The 15,286-nt window shown below is 59.5% G+C and overlaps 1 protein-coding gene across 3 annotated transcripts in view; it reads left to right on the plus strand.

The window, feature by feature from the left end:
- The window catches only part of LTBP3 (latent transforming growth factor beta binding protein 3), an 18,140-nt gene continuing 2,854 nt past the window's right edge, over positions 1-15,286 (plus strand). For 2 of the 3 annotated variants that reach the window (XM_069471550.1, XM_069471551.1), the window contains exons 1-19: positions 1-735; positions 3,690-4,019; positions 4,156-4,358; positions 4,555-4,660; positions 4,790-4,882; positions 5,055-5,177; positions 5,630-5,788; positions 5,889-6,074; positions 6,407-6,423; positions 6,501-6,573; positions 6,754-6,852; positions 8,771-8,896; positions 8,992-9,123; positions 9,240-9,368; positions 9,609-9,731; positions 10,009-10,131; positions 13,679-13,801; positions 14,003-14,122; positions 15,035-15,163. In XM_069471550.1, coding sequence (XP_069327651.1) covers positions 414-735; positions 3,690-4,019; positions 4,156-4,358; positions 4,555-4,660; positions 4,790-4,882; positions 5,055-5,177; positions 5,630-5,788; positions 5,889-6,074; positions 6,407-6,423; positions 6,501-6,573; positions 6,754-6,852; positions 8,771-8,896; positions 8,992-9,123; positions 9,240-9,368; positions 9,609-9,731; positions 10,009-10,131; positions 13,679-13,801; positions 14,003-14,122; positions 15,035-15,163 — 2,716 coding nt within the window. In that variant the 5' untranslated portion in view covers positions 1-413. The remainder of the gene's footprint in view (positions 736-3,689; positions 4,020-4,155; positions 4,359-4,554; positions 4,661-4,789; positions 4,883-5,054; positions 5,178-5,629; positions 5,789-5,888; positions 6,075-6,406; positions 6,424-6,500; positions 6,574-6,753; positions 6,853-8,770; positions 8,897-8,991; positions 9,124-9,239; positions 9,369-9,608; positions 9,732-10,008; positions 10,132-13,678; positions 13,802-14,002; positions 14,123-15,034; positions 15,164-15,286) is intronic. The other variant, XM_069471553.1, reaches the window with a different exon arrangement.

Consider the following 15,286-nt stretch of genomic DNA (forward strand, 5'->3'; position numbering starts at 1 on the left):
GGGAAAACAACTGCTCACTTCTCCCTGCGTCCTCCCCGCGCTCCCCGCTGCCCCGCGGCCGCGGGAGAGGAGCCGGCCGGGGGGAGGCGCGGAGCGGGCCGGCCGCCCGGCCTTCCTCTCCCTCGCTCCTCCTCTCCGCCTCAACTTGCTCCGGCCTTCTCGCTCCTGCCCAAGTTCGGGCCCTCGGCGGGGCTTCTTCCCGGGGCTGTGAAGTTTCTGGGCTCCCCGCGGTCCATCTCTCCGTCTTCCCCCGCCCCCGCCTGCGCCTGCTGTCCCCTGCCGGCCCGCTTCCTCCGCTCCGCGCCCTCGCTGCCCCCTCCAGCCCTCTCCCGGGGCTCCAGGCTTCCTACCCCCTCGGGCGCCGGGCACCTTGCCCCCGCCCGGGCGCGCCCCCCGGGGTCCTGCGGCCCCGGATGCCCGGGCCCCGAGGGGCTGCTGGCGGCCTGGCCCCTGCGATGCGCGGGGCGGGGGCGGTGGGGCTGCTGGCGCTGCTGCTGCTGCCGCTGCTGGGCCCGAGCGGCGGGGCCGAGGGGGGACCCGCCGGCGAGCGGGGCGCAGGCGGGGGCGGGGCGCTAGCCCGCGAGCGCTTCAAGGTGGTCTTTGCGCCGGTGATCTGCAAGCGGACCTGCCTTAAAGGCCAGTGTCGGGACAGTTGTCAGCAGGGCTCCAACATGACGCTCATCGGAGAGAACGGCCACAGCACCGACACGCTCACGGGCTCCGGCTTCCGCGTGGGTGAGGGCCAGGGGGCACGGCTGGGGGCAGCGGAGAAGGACAGGCGCCAGGACCATGCGGGACACATAGTGGAGTCCTGGGCATAGGAGACTGGGGGCTGGGGGTACAGAGAGCAAAGATCCAGGGGCCGGGGTGACCCAGGGCCATGGCATGGGCTTAGAAGGCTGGTGTCCTGGGGGCCAGAGTTGGGGAGCCTGGACTTTGAAGCTTTGAGTTAGGGCTGGGGCCTACGTGTGGGGAAATGCTGGGGTCCTGGATGACACAGGCTTCCCGGAAGATGCTGTGTTCTGAGAGGGAGCACGCAGGGGGTTTGGAGGGATGCAGGCTGGGGGGAGGAAGCCTCAGAGAAGGGGTAAATATTCCCCCAAGAAACAGACTTGCTGGAAGAAACAGGAAAAATCTCTTTTAAATGTCTGAAGTAGGGCCTGCCAGGGGTAGACACCTGCATTCCCTGGGAGGAGGAGCTAAGGTCCTGGCTGAGAGGGAGGGGAGCTGTTTACTGGCACGGTCTGAGAGGGGAGGGTGTTGAGGCCTAAGAAGTGGGGTGCAGGCCTGAAGGTGGGGTCTGGCTTGGGTGCTCAGTCCCTCCTCTTCCTGTGCCACCCCCTAAGCTCCCAACGTCTTTGCCTCAAAGGCCCTCAGAGTCCCTCCAACCCCCAGCCCAAGCCCTGTGACCTCCTGGGTCAGCCTGGAGCCTACCTACCCCATCCCCAGCATCTCTCTTCAAAGGGCCAGGCCTGGGGCTCTGCCCTCCTCCCACAGGGCCCTGTGGGCCAGGCTAGGGGAGGTGTCACAGCGGTAATTACCCTCCTGGATAGGGTAATTAGGCCTGGCCCTGGCCCGGGATGGCACCAGCAAAACAGCCCCTCTTACACGTTTCTATATTCACTTACCCACTCACAGGCCCAAGGGACCCTGCTCACAGGCTCCCGTTACTCATGAGATGGTGGGGGGTGTGCACAGCCCCGCATGTCTGGGGGCGTGCATAGGCTTTGAAGTGGCCCACTGTGACTAACTACCTGTCTCTTGGTTGTCTTGGGTGTGTGTCTCCAGTCACCATTAGGGAGTGTTTATGTGAACCTGTGTTGGTGTCAGAATGAGTCTGTGAATGACAAGATGACTGTGGGTGTGAGTGTATGTGTGTCTAGGCTCCCAGGTTCCCTGGCCATCCTGCCCAGGCTGCTGTCTCCATCTGTGCTGCCCACATCCCCCAGGCTTGGTGCCCAGGCCACAGTAGGCGGGTGTCACTGGGAGGTCACCCTCACCGCTTTGAGTGACTCACTGGGAGACAGGAAGAAGAGAATCCTGCCTCCCCCGGAGAGGGACACACCCCATCTGCCCTGTGAGGCCTGGTCCCCAGAGGCCAGGCAGGATGGGCTGGGCTGGGATTCGATGCGATGTTCTTAGTCCGACCCCGATGGCCATGGATGTGGGCTGTACCGGTGAGGCCCTTTGGGTGTCCAGGAGTGCAGCACCCCATGCTTCCCACCCTGGGAAGTGAGGGCAGCCATGCGGCAGCAGGAGCGAGGTGGGCTGGTGCATGGGCTCAGGGCCCCAAGGCTGTAGCACGCGTTGACATGACCGTGAGTCCGAGTACGTGACAGAACAGGCTGAGGTCCCATCCTTTCAATCACTCCCTCATTTCTTCCCCCTGCACTTCCTCAGGGACCCAGAGCTGAGGCTGGCCTGGCCCTGCCCTCCAAAGTACCCTTTACAGAGGGGCAAACAGGTGTGAAAACAGGGAAGCCAGGTGCCAGACAGAGCTGGGGCAGAGGGTGATAGCTGAGGAGAGGGGACACGGGTGGGTGGGAAGAACGGCTCCCTTCCTGGAGGAGAAGCTGAGACAGGAAGGACAAGATTTGAATATGTAGAAACGGGGACAGGGCTCTGTAGTGGAGGGAATGTCACGAACAAAGCCATGAGGCAAGAGGTTGGCACACCAGCAGGAGGGAGACGAGCCTGGGGCATGGGGTGCACATGGAAAGAGCAGAGGGGGATGGGCTGAAAGAAGGTTCTGGGCCATGGAGGGCCTTGAGTGTCTGGGCCAGGAGGCAAGTGTGAGCAGGGGTGTGACATGCCAGAGCTCAGCCTGAGGCAGGTTTTACGGGGATGCTGGGGTTGTGAGAGGGCCGGAGAGGGGCCGGAAGGCGGCCAAGGGAGGGGGAGAGGCCCTGGGGAGGAGGAGAGGTGGACTCATGGGACATTGTAGAGCTGTAACTGGGCAGATGGGAGCAGGAGGGACAGAGCCTGAGGCTTAGTCATGCGTGACCCGGCAGGCAGTGGGATCCCAGGTCAGGAGGAGGAGGGGAGGCAGGGTGCTGATATCTGACAGTGTCCCCTGGGTGGAGGTGCCCAAGAGAGGTCCTGGAGAGGGCGAGGGCTGCAGCTGTCTCTAGAGATGTGGACATCTTTGGCAGGGGTGAGGTGTGGGCCCTGGGATGGCAAGAAGAGAGAGGCCCAAGGCCTGAATGAGGGGAGTGTTTGGGGAGAAGAGGCAGAGGCACCAGGGAGGGAGGGATACCTAGGAGAGGCCTGGGGTCAGCCAGAGGCCCATCATCATTTGCTACCACTTTTTAAGCACCCTCTGTGGACTGGTCCCGTGTTAAGCATTTGCACTGGCATCACCTCATTTAATAACACAACATCTCTGTAGATGGGGACACTGAGGCACAGGGCGGGGAAGTAAGGTGCTCAGGGTCATGCAGCTGGCACGTGGCCTAGCTGGGGTTTAAGTCTGAGACTTAAAACTCCAGCACCCAACATGGGCATACGGATGTTGCGGGATCTAGAGTGCAGTTTCCACGTGTGTGATGCGTTACAAAACCCAGCTTCCCAAGGAGGACAGAGCCAGTGGTGGCAAGGAAGTACGGAGGAGGGAGAAGAGACAGGATGTGGCTGACGGACTGGGGCTGGGGGCAGGGGTGCCCTGGCCCTGATCCACCTCCTCTCCCCAGTGGTGTGCCCTCTGCCTTGCATGAATGGTGGCCAGTGCTCCTCAAGAAACCAGTGCCTGTGTCCTCCTGACTTCACGGGGCGCTTCTGCCAGGTGCCTGCTGGAGGAGCTGGTGGGGGCACTGGTGGCTCAGGCCCTGGGCTGGGCCGGGCTGGGGCCCTGTCCACAGGCGCACTGCCTCCGCTGGCTCCGGAAGGTGACTCTGTGGCCAGCAAGCATGCCATCTACGCCGTCCAGGTGATCGCCGACCCTCCCGGGCCTGGGGAGGGGCCCCCTGCCCAGCATGCCGCCTTCCTGGTGCCCCTGGGGCCGGGACAGATCTCAGCAGAAGGTACCAGGCGATGGGCAAACCTGGAGAGGGTGAGGTGGGTGGCACTATGGTGGCTGGACCTGGGAGGGGGCCAGCCCTGGAGAGCTCAGCCCGAGACCCCACGGGCAGCCCTGAGGCCACTGCGCCCCGCCCCCAGTGCAGGCCCCGCCCCCTGTGGTGAACGTGCGTGTCCACCACCCGCCGGAGGCCTCTGTCCAGGTGCACCGCATCGAGGGCCCCAATGCAGAGGGCCCAGCCCCCTCGCAGCACCTGCTGCCGCACCCCAAGCCCCCGCACCCCCGGCCACCCACTCAGAAGCCCCTGGGCCGCTGCTTCCAGGACACGCTGCCCAAGCAGCCCGTGAGTGTACCCACAGTCCCAATGGGAGGGCCCTTCCTTCTCTCAGGGTTGCCCTGCCAAACTGCCCTAACCCAGACTGCCTAAAACCATAAAAATGGGGGAGAGAGGGCGGTGGCAGCAAGGAAAAGGGCCTCCTCAGTGGGGAGGTGAGTAGGGGCAGGGTGCTTGTGACCCCTCCCCATCCTCCTCCCTGCAGTGTGGCAGCAACCCTCTCCCAGGCCTGACCAAGCAGGAAGACTGCTGTGGGAGCATCGGCACCGCCTGGGGCCAGAGCAAGTGTCACAAGTGCCCCCAGCTGCAGTGTGAGTGCCTAGGCCCAGTGGGCATCCCCCACCAGGTGGACCCTCCCCCCCACATTCTTCTCTACATCCCACTCTGCCCCCGCCAATGCCCTCCTTGTCATCCCTTGCCATACTGCCCTCTCTCTGCAGACACAGGGGTGCAGAAGCCAGGGCCTGTACGTGGGGAGGTAGGCGCTGACTGCCCGCAGGGATACAAAAGGCTCAACAGCACCCACTGCCAGGGTATGGCCAGCCAGGAGACTCTGTGGGCTGCAGGGCGGCCAGCCGCCACCGGGGGGTTCCTAAGTTGGGTGGGGGAGGAGGCAGGGCTAAGGCACGACGCTGAGGTTCTTTGAGCAGCTTGCTGTCTCTGTATGGCCCCAGACTGGAGGGACCAAACTTCCCATTTCCACAGACATCAACGAGTGTGCGATGCCGGGCATGTGTCGCCATGGTGACTGCCTCAACAACCCTGGCTCCTATCGCTGTGTCTGCCCACCTGGCCATAGCCTGGGCCCCTCTCGCACACAGTGCATCGGTGAGACTGGGGGGCTCTGGTTTCTGGGAGGTCATAGGCACGGCTGGGAAGGGTAAGGCTCCAAGCAGCAAGTGTCAGAAGTCACAGGAGATCAGAGTGGGGTTGACTGTAGGAGGACCAAGGCCCAGAACAGATAGGATCGGGGATCAGTGGGGTCAGGGGTCACATGAGATCTGGGGTTAAAGGTCACATGGGGTCAGAGATTATATGGAGTCAGGGTCCTATAGATCATAGGCTTGATGGACAGGAGGGGTGAAGTCCAGAGCAGCCAGAATCAGGGGTCAATGGGGTCGGTGGTTCCAGGGGTCACATGAGTTCAGGATCATGTGGGGTCAGGGGCTACATGGAGATCAAGTGTTGTCTGGGCCAGAGAGACAGGTCTGGAGCAGCTGGGCAGAGGGACGTGGGTAGTGTTCAGGCCCAGATTCCCATGCCCCCCATTCCTCCTGCAGCGGACAAGCCGGAGGAGAAGAGCCTGTGTTTCCGCCTGGTGAGCCCCGAGCACCAGTGCCAGCACCCACTGACCACGCGCCTCACCCGCCAGCTCTGCTGCTGCAGTGTGGGCAAGGCCTGGGGTGCGCGGTGTCAGCGCTGCCCCGCAGATGGCACTGGTGAGCCAGGGCATGTAGGGCAGGGGTGGGGGTGGGTGTCTGTCCATGTACCTACCTGTCCAGGAAATGCTCACCTCTGTGTCTGGTGTCTTGGCCGTAGCTGCCTTCAAGGAGATCTGCCCAGCCGGGAAGGGGTACCACATCCTCACCTCCCACCAGACACTCACCATTCAGGGCGAAAGCGACTTTTCCCTTTTCCTGCACCCCGATGGGCCACCCAAGCCCCAACAGCACCCTGAGAGCCCCAGCCAGGCGCCACCACCTGAGGACACAGAGGAGGAGAGAGGTCTGGCCTGACCCCTTCTGTTCTTAGACCCAGCCAGTGACCTCCAGATCTGACCCCCGGACCCCTGACCCAGAGATTTGAGACTGAGCTATAACCTCCTAAGCCTTGATCTGTAACACAAGGACTTTGCTCAGTCATTGCTCCCCAGACCTGAGTCTGTGACCACTATGCAAAGACATCCTAACCCTGGATCTAACCCCTGACCCTTGACCCAGAGACATGATTGCTGAACTCCTAGAGACCCTAACCACAAATATTCAGCTGCTGAGCCCAGACCTGACTCCCTTCTCCTACCCCAATACTCAATGAACTCATCTTCTCTTCCCTTCTAGGTGTGACCACAGACTCAGTGAGTATGGGAGCCCAGGTGGGAAGGGTGGGACAGGTGAGGGAGACAGGGAGAGCTCATGCTGTTGTCACCCGCAGCCAGTGAGTGAGGAGCGGTCAGTGCAGCAGAGCCACCCAACTGCCACCACGTCTCCTGCCCGGCCCTACCCTGGTGAGCTGGGCACTGCAGGGATGGACCCTGAGGGGCTAAGTTAATGGGTAGGGGGAGTTCACAGCCTAAGTACTGGGGGGCAGTGAAGCTGGGGTGTGACATGCCCACGCTGAAGGCTTGAAAGCAGAAGGGAGGCTCGGTGACCCTCACCCTCTGACAAGCGTGCACTGCTGCCCGCAGAGCTGATCTCCCGCCCCTCGCCACCCACCATGCGCTGGTTCCTACCGGACTTACCCCCTTCCCGCAGCGCCGTGGAGATTGCTCCCACTCAGGTCACAGGTAAGGCCCACCCTGCGAGGCCACGCCCTAGATAGGCCACACCCCCACTTAGTTTTTCTCCTCCCCTGCCCCCTGCAGTCATTCCCTAGAGCCAATTGGCTGACATTTATCCAGGGCTGGGTGCTAGGGAAGCCCCCATAAACAGCAGAGATCCCACCCTGCCCTCAAATGCCCCAGGTAGCATGATGGTCAGCCCAGTCTGAGGGCATTCATTCATTCAACAAATATTTATTGAACACCTACTATGTGCCAGCGCTGTTCAGGTGTTGGGGATACTGCAATGAACAAAAACAGACAAAAATTTTCTGTCCTTAAAGAGCAGACAAAAGGTAACAAAAAGATCAATAAGTAAAAATCTAATATGTCTCACAAATGCTATGAGAAAATAAATCAGAGCAGAAGGAAGGAAGTCTGGGGTTGTGATAATATGTAGGGCAGCCATGAGAGGCTTTCTGAGTAGTGTTTTAAAGACTGTTAGAAATTCCGGAGCAGAAGTGGGGAAAGGAGGGGCATGCAGGTTGGGGAAAAGGACTTCCCAAGGCAAGTTAAGTTTGGGCAAAGGTATGGGAGCATCACACTGGCAGAGGAGGGAGAAGCCGCACAGGCCGGTGTTTGCACCAGGGGAAGTCCAATGCACGGAGCCTTGCTGAGAAGCTTGGGTTTGATGCCAGAGGTTATGGGAAGTGTCTGCAGGGTTTCGGGCATCAAAATTGCTAGCTCAGATTGAGTAACCTCTCTGTGCCAGGCACTGCCTGAAGACTTTTACATTCTAAGTATCATCTAACCTTCTCATACTATGTGAAGTGTACGAGACATTATTAGCTTCATTTTCTGGATGAGAACGTGGAGACTCAGAGAGGTTCAGTAACTTGCCCCAGGTCACACAGCTGAGCCAGATTCATGCCTGTGTCTGTGTACGCTGCAAAGCCACAAGGGAGCTGGCAGCCTGAGCCTACATGAGCCCCTGGGGCAAGGGCTCAGGTACAAGGTGGCTGCCCTGGGGGCTTTGGGGATGCAGAGGACAAGGCCCCTGGACAGCTTTCTTGGGGGTTGTGTGTTAAGGGATATTGGGATGACTGAGGGTCCCTGAGGGGATGGGGTTGGGTTTGAGGTAACTGGGGTCAGGGACTTGGAGAGAGGGAGGAATGGAAGTATCTTGGGGGGGGGGTGTTAAAGAGAGGTACTCCAGGCAAAAACAGCCTGCAAAGCCCACTGGCCGGAAGCAGAGCAGAGTTGGGCATCATGGCCTAGGATGAGGGGGGATGAGAGGTGGGGGGAGGTGAGAGGGGTGAGGGGATGGGGTGCTGGAGATGAGACTGGTGGGTGGTGAGGATCAAAGGAGGGAGAGGTAGAAGGCAGGGAGTCCTGGGCTTGGTGACAAAGAGGGTGAAGGGGCTTCCTGCATCTGGCCACGTGGGCACAGCTATGGCACAAGTTAGGATTCCCAGGAAACCAGCTCCTGCTTGCCTTGGGAGGGGGAGGTCATCGACCATTCTGGAATGGGGGCTCCAGAGGATACTTGTGGGACTGAGGCTGTAGGGTCTAAGATATTGAGGTGACTGGGGAGAAGGGGTATCCAAGCCCCTTGGGTAGGGATATTGAGATGACTGAGGGGCCCTGAGGGGATGCAGTTTGGTTTGAGGTGACTGGGGTCAGGGCCTTGGAGTGAATGGGGAATGGAAGTGTCAAGGTCCAGAGGTGATAGGATGTCAGGTACCTGGAGTCCTGGTTTGGAGCTATCTGGGGTCTTTATATTGGGATGAGGTACACAAAATTCTAGGGTTGGAATATGGCTGTGCAGGAACCTGAGGTCATGGTATGACCTGGTCAGGTATCTGGGTCAGGAGAATTGGGGTGCCCAGGTCTGCCCTGGGGATGTGGCAGAGGTGAATGCTCCCTGACCCGGCCGTGCCCGCAGAGACAGACGAGTGCCGACTGAACCAGAACATATGTGGCCACGGGGAGTGTGTCCCAGGGCCCCCAGACTACTCCTGCCACTGCAACCCCGGATACCGGTCACATCCGCAGCACCGCTACTGCGTGGGTGAGCGTGGGGCGGGCGTGCGGGCGGACAGCCTGGAGGCAAACCTTGCTCAAGACACCCCTTTGACTTTTCTTGGCCCACCCCGTCCGTCTCAGATGTGAATGAGTGCGAGGCGGAGCCTTGCGGCCCCGGGAGGGGCATCTGCATGAACACCGGTGGCTCCTACAACTGCCACTGCAACCGCGGCTACCGCCTGCACGTGGGCGCCGGGGGGCGCTCGTGCGTGGGTGAGCGCCACCAGGGCGGGGCGGCGCTGGGTGGGGCAGGCTGTCCTCCCGATCGCTGTGTAATGCCCTCCACTGCCCCCCCATACCCTTCCTCGTGCCTCCTTCCTCCCGCTCAGACCTGAACGAGTGCGCCAAGCCCCACCTGTGCGGCGACGGCGGCTTCTGCATCAACTTTCCCGGTCACTATAAGTGCAACTGCTACCCGGGCTACCGGCTCAAAGCCTCCCGACTGCCTGTGTGCGAAGGTGAGGGGACCCCATCTAGACCAAACGGGGGGCATCAGCTGTCTCTCCACCTTGGGTGGGGGCGGCGGGCCTGCATTCTTGTCTCTGCCCTGCTCTGTGGCTCTCAGAGGTTAGGGCCTTGGAGCCCGACGGCGGGTTTGCCTTGATCTGTGACGGAAGGGGGCCCTTGGCAAGGACCCGGAGCCCTGGGCCAGTCACGTTGTCCCCAGATGGGTCCGCCTCCTTCTCCCTCCTGCGCAGACATCGACGAATGCCGGGACCCGAGCACCTGCCCGGATGGCAAATGCGAGAACAAACCCGGGAGCTTCAAGTGCATCGCCTGTCAGCCCGGCTACAGAAGCCAGGGGGGCGGGGCCTGCCGCGGTGAGGGCGGGGCCTGGGTCCCGGATAGGGTGGAAGGCGGGGCCTGGAAGGCTAGTGGGCGGGGCCCTTCCGGGTAATGCCCTGGTCTGGCTCCTGATGGGGCGGGGCGGGGCTAGCGTCGGTGAGTGACGCCTCGGGGGCGTGGCCTCACGAGAATAGTGGGGAGTCCACCGCCCTGGGCGGAGGAGACCCACACCCTGTCGCGGTTCACCGGGAACCGAAGTGTCCCGCCGCCACCCAGTGGGGCAGCCTCTGAGACGCGCTCACTGCGTCGCAGACGTGAACGAGTGCGCCGAGGGCAGCCCCTGCTCTCCCGGCTGGTGCGAGAACCTCCCAGGCTCCTTCCGCTGCACTTGCGCCCAGGGCTACGCGCCCGCGCCCGACGGCCGCAGCTGCGTGGGTGAGCCCCCGCCCCGGGCCAGGCAGCCCTGCCGCTGAAGCGGAGAGCGGGTCTCCCTGGCTGTCAGGCGGGTGGTGGGAGGTGGCTAATTCAACCCTCGGTTCTCTGATCCAGTCGCTCCCTTTCTCAGAGAATCTCGCCAAGGAAGGCGCCGCCAGAATCTTCACGTAGGAAGGGTCTTGGGGGCAGGATTTGAAGCTGCGTTTGCAAAGCCTGTTATTTAAATGTAAAGAAAGAAAAAAGAGGCCGGGCGCGGTGGCTCACGCCTGTAATCCTAGCACTCTGGGAGGCCGAGGCGGGTGGATCGCTCGAGGTCAGGAGTTTGAGACCAGCCTGAGCAAGAGCGAGACCCCCCGTCTCTACTAAAAATAGAAAGAAATTATCTGGCCAACTAAAAAATATATATATAAAAAAATTAGCCGGGCATGGCAGCGCATGCCTGTAGTCCCAGCTACTTGGGAGGCTGAGGCAGGAGGATCGCTTAAGCCCAGGAGTTTGAGGTTGCTGTGAGCTAGGCTGACGCCATGGCACTCACTCTAGCCCGGGCAACAAAGCAAGACTCTGTCTAAAAAAAAAAAGAAAGAAAGAAAGAAAGAAGGCCGGGCGCGGTGGCTCACGCCTGTAATCCTAGCACTCTGGGAGGCCGAGGCGGGTGGATTGCTCAAGGTCAGGAGTTCGAGACCAGCCTGAGCGAGACCCCGTCTCTACTAAAAATAGAAAGACATTATATGGACACCTAAAAATCTATATAGAAAAAATTAGCCGGGCATAGTGGCACATGCCTGTAGTCCCAGCTACTCGGGAGGCTGAGGCAGTAGGATCGCTTAAGCCCAGGAGTTTGAGGTTGCTGTGAGCTAAGCTGACGCCACGGCACTCACTCTAGCCTGGGCAACAAAGTGAGACTCTGTCTCAACAAAAAAAAAAAAAAAAGAAAGAAAGAAAAAAGATATCAAAGAGAGGAGGGAGGCATTAGTAGTCCCTCCTGCATTCGTGTTATTATCCACCAAGAGGCGAGAAACTGGGGAACGTAAGGCAGACTGTAGAGTGCAGGGCTGGGCCTGGATGGAGCTGGGGTGCTTCTTGGAAACACCAGCGGGGTGGGAGGAAGAAGGCCTGAGTTATCTTAAAGAATAACAGGAATTAGCCACGCAAAGAAGGATGAGATAGAATAGCACTGCAGGCAGAGGCCTCAGTGGCTACTCAGGTGAAAAACAGTATGGGGTGTGCAGGGCACTGTAAGGAATGCCCAGGGAATGGGGGCTGAGGCTGGCTGGGGAGGGGCAGGTCTCCACCCTTTGGAGAGCCCCCTGAGCCCCACCCAGGAGGTTGAGTTTCATCTTGAAGGTGTTAGGGAGCACCTGAAGCATTTTAAGGGGAAGAGTGACAAGATTTGCCATTTGTTTTAGATAGTTCCCTGCTGCTGAGTGTGGAGGGTGGCTGGAGATCTATTGGAGAGACTCAGGACAGAGATGGTGGTAGATGGGTTGAGAGTAGTGGCTTCAGGATGGCTATGTGATGATGTGGTATTAGAGAAATATTAGAATAAATTACTCAGGCTTGTTGACTGGATGTCAGAGTAAAGGAGAGAGGGGGGTGATGGACCATTTAGGTGACTCAGGTGGTGCTGCCCACTGGGACAGGGTCCCCGGGGTGGGCACGTTAGGGAGGGAAGATGTTGAGCTCCTTGTTGGACAAGTTGAGTGGCTGGTCCCTGTGGGCCTCTCAGTTGGAGATGCCAGCAGAGAGGGTGGGCCATGTGGGTTGGGAGTCTTGGGCCAGACATACCTGCTTGGAACCACTGACTGGACTGTGGGGGCTATGGAGTCTTGGGGTGGGCCTGCTCTGACAAGGAGGGCGGGTCGGGTAAGAGGAGCATCTGGCAGAGCTGTGGACACTGACGCACCAGGGGCAGGCAGTGGAAGAGGAGCTGGGGCGGGTGATGGCAGGGGGAGCTGTGGGCTACTGTAGAAGCTGGGAGGAGAGGCTTCCAAGGACCAAGGAAAATGAGCTAAGTACAATAGAGAAGTTCTTATAAAATACATACTAGTGAGACAAGAAGGTCTCTGGTGGCCTTGGCAGGGTGGCTTCTGTGGCATTATGGGGGTGGAAGGCAGGATATTGGCAGCAAGCGAGGAAGAGTGAGACCTGGGTTCACGGGAGTGGGGCTTTGAAATAGAGACTGAAGAGGAGATGCCAGGAAAGTGGGCGAGGGGCCAACGAGGGCCACAGGCCTAGGAGAGGAGGGAAGGGTCAGCGGGTGGCTGGCCATGGACAGGAGAGCAGGAGCAAGAGGGGAGTGGATGTAGATAATGGTTTTCAAGGGTTTGAGGGTGATTACCCTTAATTCTCTCAATAAACAGTGAAGGGCCTTAGTTAAATAGAGACCCGAGGAGGACCGTGGCAGTTTGGAAGTGTCCAAGAGCGTGGGGGCTGCCCAGAGACTTTGCAGAAGTCAAAGCTTGAGAGGAGTTGAGAGGGAGGCGCTGGCCACGCTGAGGATCTGGCCAGACCATGGAGGCTGGAGCACGCGGCTGTGGCCCAGCATGCTCAGCTTGGTGGCTGACTGCAGCCCCACCTGGCAACCAGGATCTGGAGGCCACAGCTCTGACTGGAGGCTGGGCTGTGCCAGACCAGTGAGGAGGAAGAAGAGGCATTCCTGGGCTCAGGGATGGGAGTTCCCAGTGAGCACTGAGGTCAGGCTGGGGACTGTCAGAGTCTGGGGGCATTGGGCAAGCTCAGGGGACTGAGGGGCAAGCCACAGGCCCTGGGAGAGAGAAGACAGAGTGGGGGACTTGGGTACAGCAGAGGCAGTGGGAAGGAAGCAGCCTCTGAGGGCCCTAGAGTGGGGCAGACCCGAGTGATGAAAGCCCCTCAGGGCCCTGAGAGTGAGCGGCTGGCCTTGAGGTGAAGGTCATAGACATCCAGGAGTGTGAGGTCAGAGGCCTGGTCATCCATGTGGCCGCTGGAAACTCCTGGGATGGAGAGGAAAACAAAGGGAGAGGAGCTAGGGAGAGGGTGCCGACAGCAACAGGGGGTGGAGGCTGGTGTGCTGGTGTGGGACCTGTGGCACCTCAGAGGAAGAGCCGTGGCTCCACCAGAGAGGACTGCAGGAAAGCGTGTCTTCAGGGGAGAGTCAGGTTCACTTACTGCATGAGCAGAAACAATTCTATGGGAAGGATGAGGACATAGGGGAGCTTACCTACAGGGAAGAAGGGAGCTGTGGCAGGTGAGGGAAGGGTGGGAGCAGCAGTGAAAGCAGTGGGGCAAGGACCCCTAGAACAGGATGAGAGAGAGGGTGGGAAAGGGGCCTCTTGTTCAGTGAGGGTGGAGGAAAGGTGGGGAAGCTGTTTAGCATCAGACCTGGCCCAGGGACCTGGTGGCACATGGCCTGGTTGCCAGGGCACCATGTGCCACCCAGGAGCAGTGTGAGTGCCCCACACTGCTCCTGAGTGCTGATGGCCTCAGCTCTGGCGCTTCAGGCCATGGGCAGGAGTGGGAAAAGCAGAGGCCCGCAGCTTGGCCCTCTGACACCCCTTGTGCACCGTAGATGTGGATGAATGTGAGGCTGGGGACGTGTGTGACAACGGCATCTGCACCAACACGCCAGGATCCTTCCAGTGCCAGTGCCTCTCTGGCTACCATCTGTCAAGGGACCGGAGCCGCTGTGAGGGTGAGAGGTCCTAGAGCCAAGCTGTGACCTGTCCCTCCATACCCCAGAACCCCCACTGCCCAAGTCCAGTCCCCATCCAGATCCCAGATGGGGTATAGGGGCGCGACACCGACCCAAGGGTCTGGGGGAAAGCTTTGGCAGCCTAAGGCTGTGCATGAGGGTTCAGCCCCTGAGATTCTCCACTCCCTTGATCCCCTACAGACATTGATGAGTGTGATTTCCCTGCGGCCTGCATTGGGGGCGACTGCATCAATACCAATGGCTCCTACAGATGTCTTTGCCCCCAGGGGCATCGTCTGGTGGGTGGCAGGAAGTGCCAAGGTATGGGGGATTGGCTGAGGGCTCCTGAGGGGCGTGGCAGGGAAGAGTAATCCCCTAGACACACTGTGACCTTTCTGTCTTTCCATCCCTCCATCCACTCACTCAGCCTTCCACTCTTTCACCTAGAAGCGATGAGCACAGTGATAACGGCGGTCGGTGCTTCTGTGGTGCTTAGTGTGTGCCAGTCTGCCAGTCACTGTTAGGCTCTTTACAGATATTAACGTATTAGTCTTCCCCACTGACTCACCCGTCCATGCTTTCATCCAACAAGGGTTTACTGAGCACCTACTCTTTGCCAGGTTCTGGACTGTGTACTAGGTCAGCAAGGACCCAGAGCTCCCAGCTGGGGGAGGCCAACACTTAAATTGATTCTCACAGTTCAGGGTGCTGGGTGCCAGGAAAAGTCTGGACTACATTAATTGTAGCGGGCAGGTCACTGTTGACCTGGAACTGAAGCATAAGTAGGAGTTTCCTAGGCAGAGAAAGGCACAGGACGGTATGCCAGGCCCAAAGAACAGTATTTGTAAAGTACAGAGATCTGGAAGGAGCTAGTTGCATTTTTAGAGGAGGGTAGACAACTATGCCTTGAGCATACAGGTGGGGTGGGGGCTTAGAGTAAAAGGTGATAAGATTTTTAAAGGTATCGGGAGCCCAAACTGAAAGTCCTCAAATGCCAAGCTGAGAGTTAAGACTTTATTCTATTGTCAGTGGGGGCCCCTGAAGGTTTTTTGAATGACAGCAGCGAATGTGCGTGTTCCTACCCACATGCACGGACCGGCACGAGTGGACTACCTGTTGTGTGTATTTTGAAATCAAAGTGGAAATTCGGGTTCTGAACTTTTGTGAGGCCCTCAGGGCACAGCCCTAGGGAAGAAGGGGTTGGGTTTCCTCTGAGCCACTCCTGCCCCCCAGACATAGATGAGTGCAGCCAGGACCCTGGCCTGTGCCTTCCCCACGGGGCCTGTGAGAATCTGCAGGGCTCCTACGCCTGTGTCTGCGACGAGGGCTTCACTCCCACCCAGGACCAACATGGTTGTGAGGGTGAGTGTCCTCCCAGCTCCCTCCCAGGCTAGACAACGCCCCTGAGCTGCAGCTGGGGCTCAGAGATGTGTCCTGGTCCCACCCTCCTGAATTTGGGGAACAGGAAGAAATCCCTTTTGGCTG

The sequence above is a fragment of the Eulemur rufifrons genome, chromosome 6 (genome assembly GCF_041146395.1).
Source record: "Eulemur rufifrons isolate Redbay chromosome 6, OSU_ERuf_1, whole genome shotgun sequence".
NCBI classification, from domain to species: Eukaryota; Metazoa; Chordata; class Mammalia; order Primates; family Lemuridae; genus Eulemur; species Eulemur rufifrons.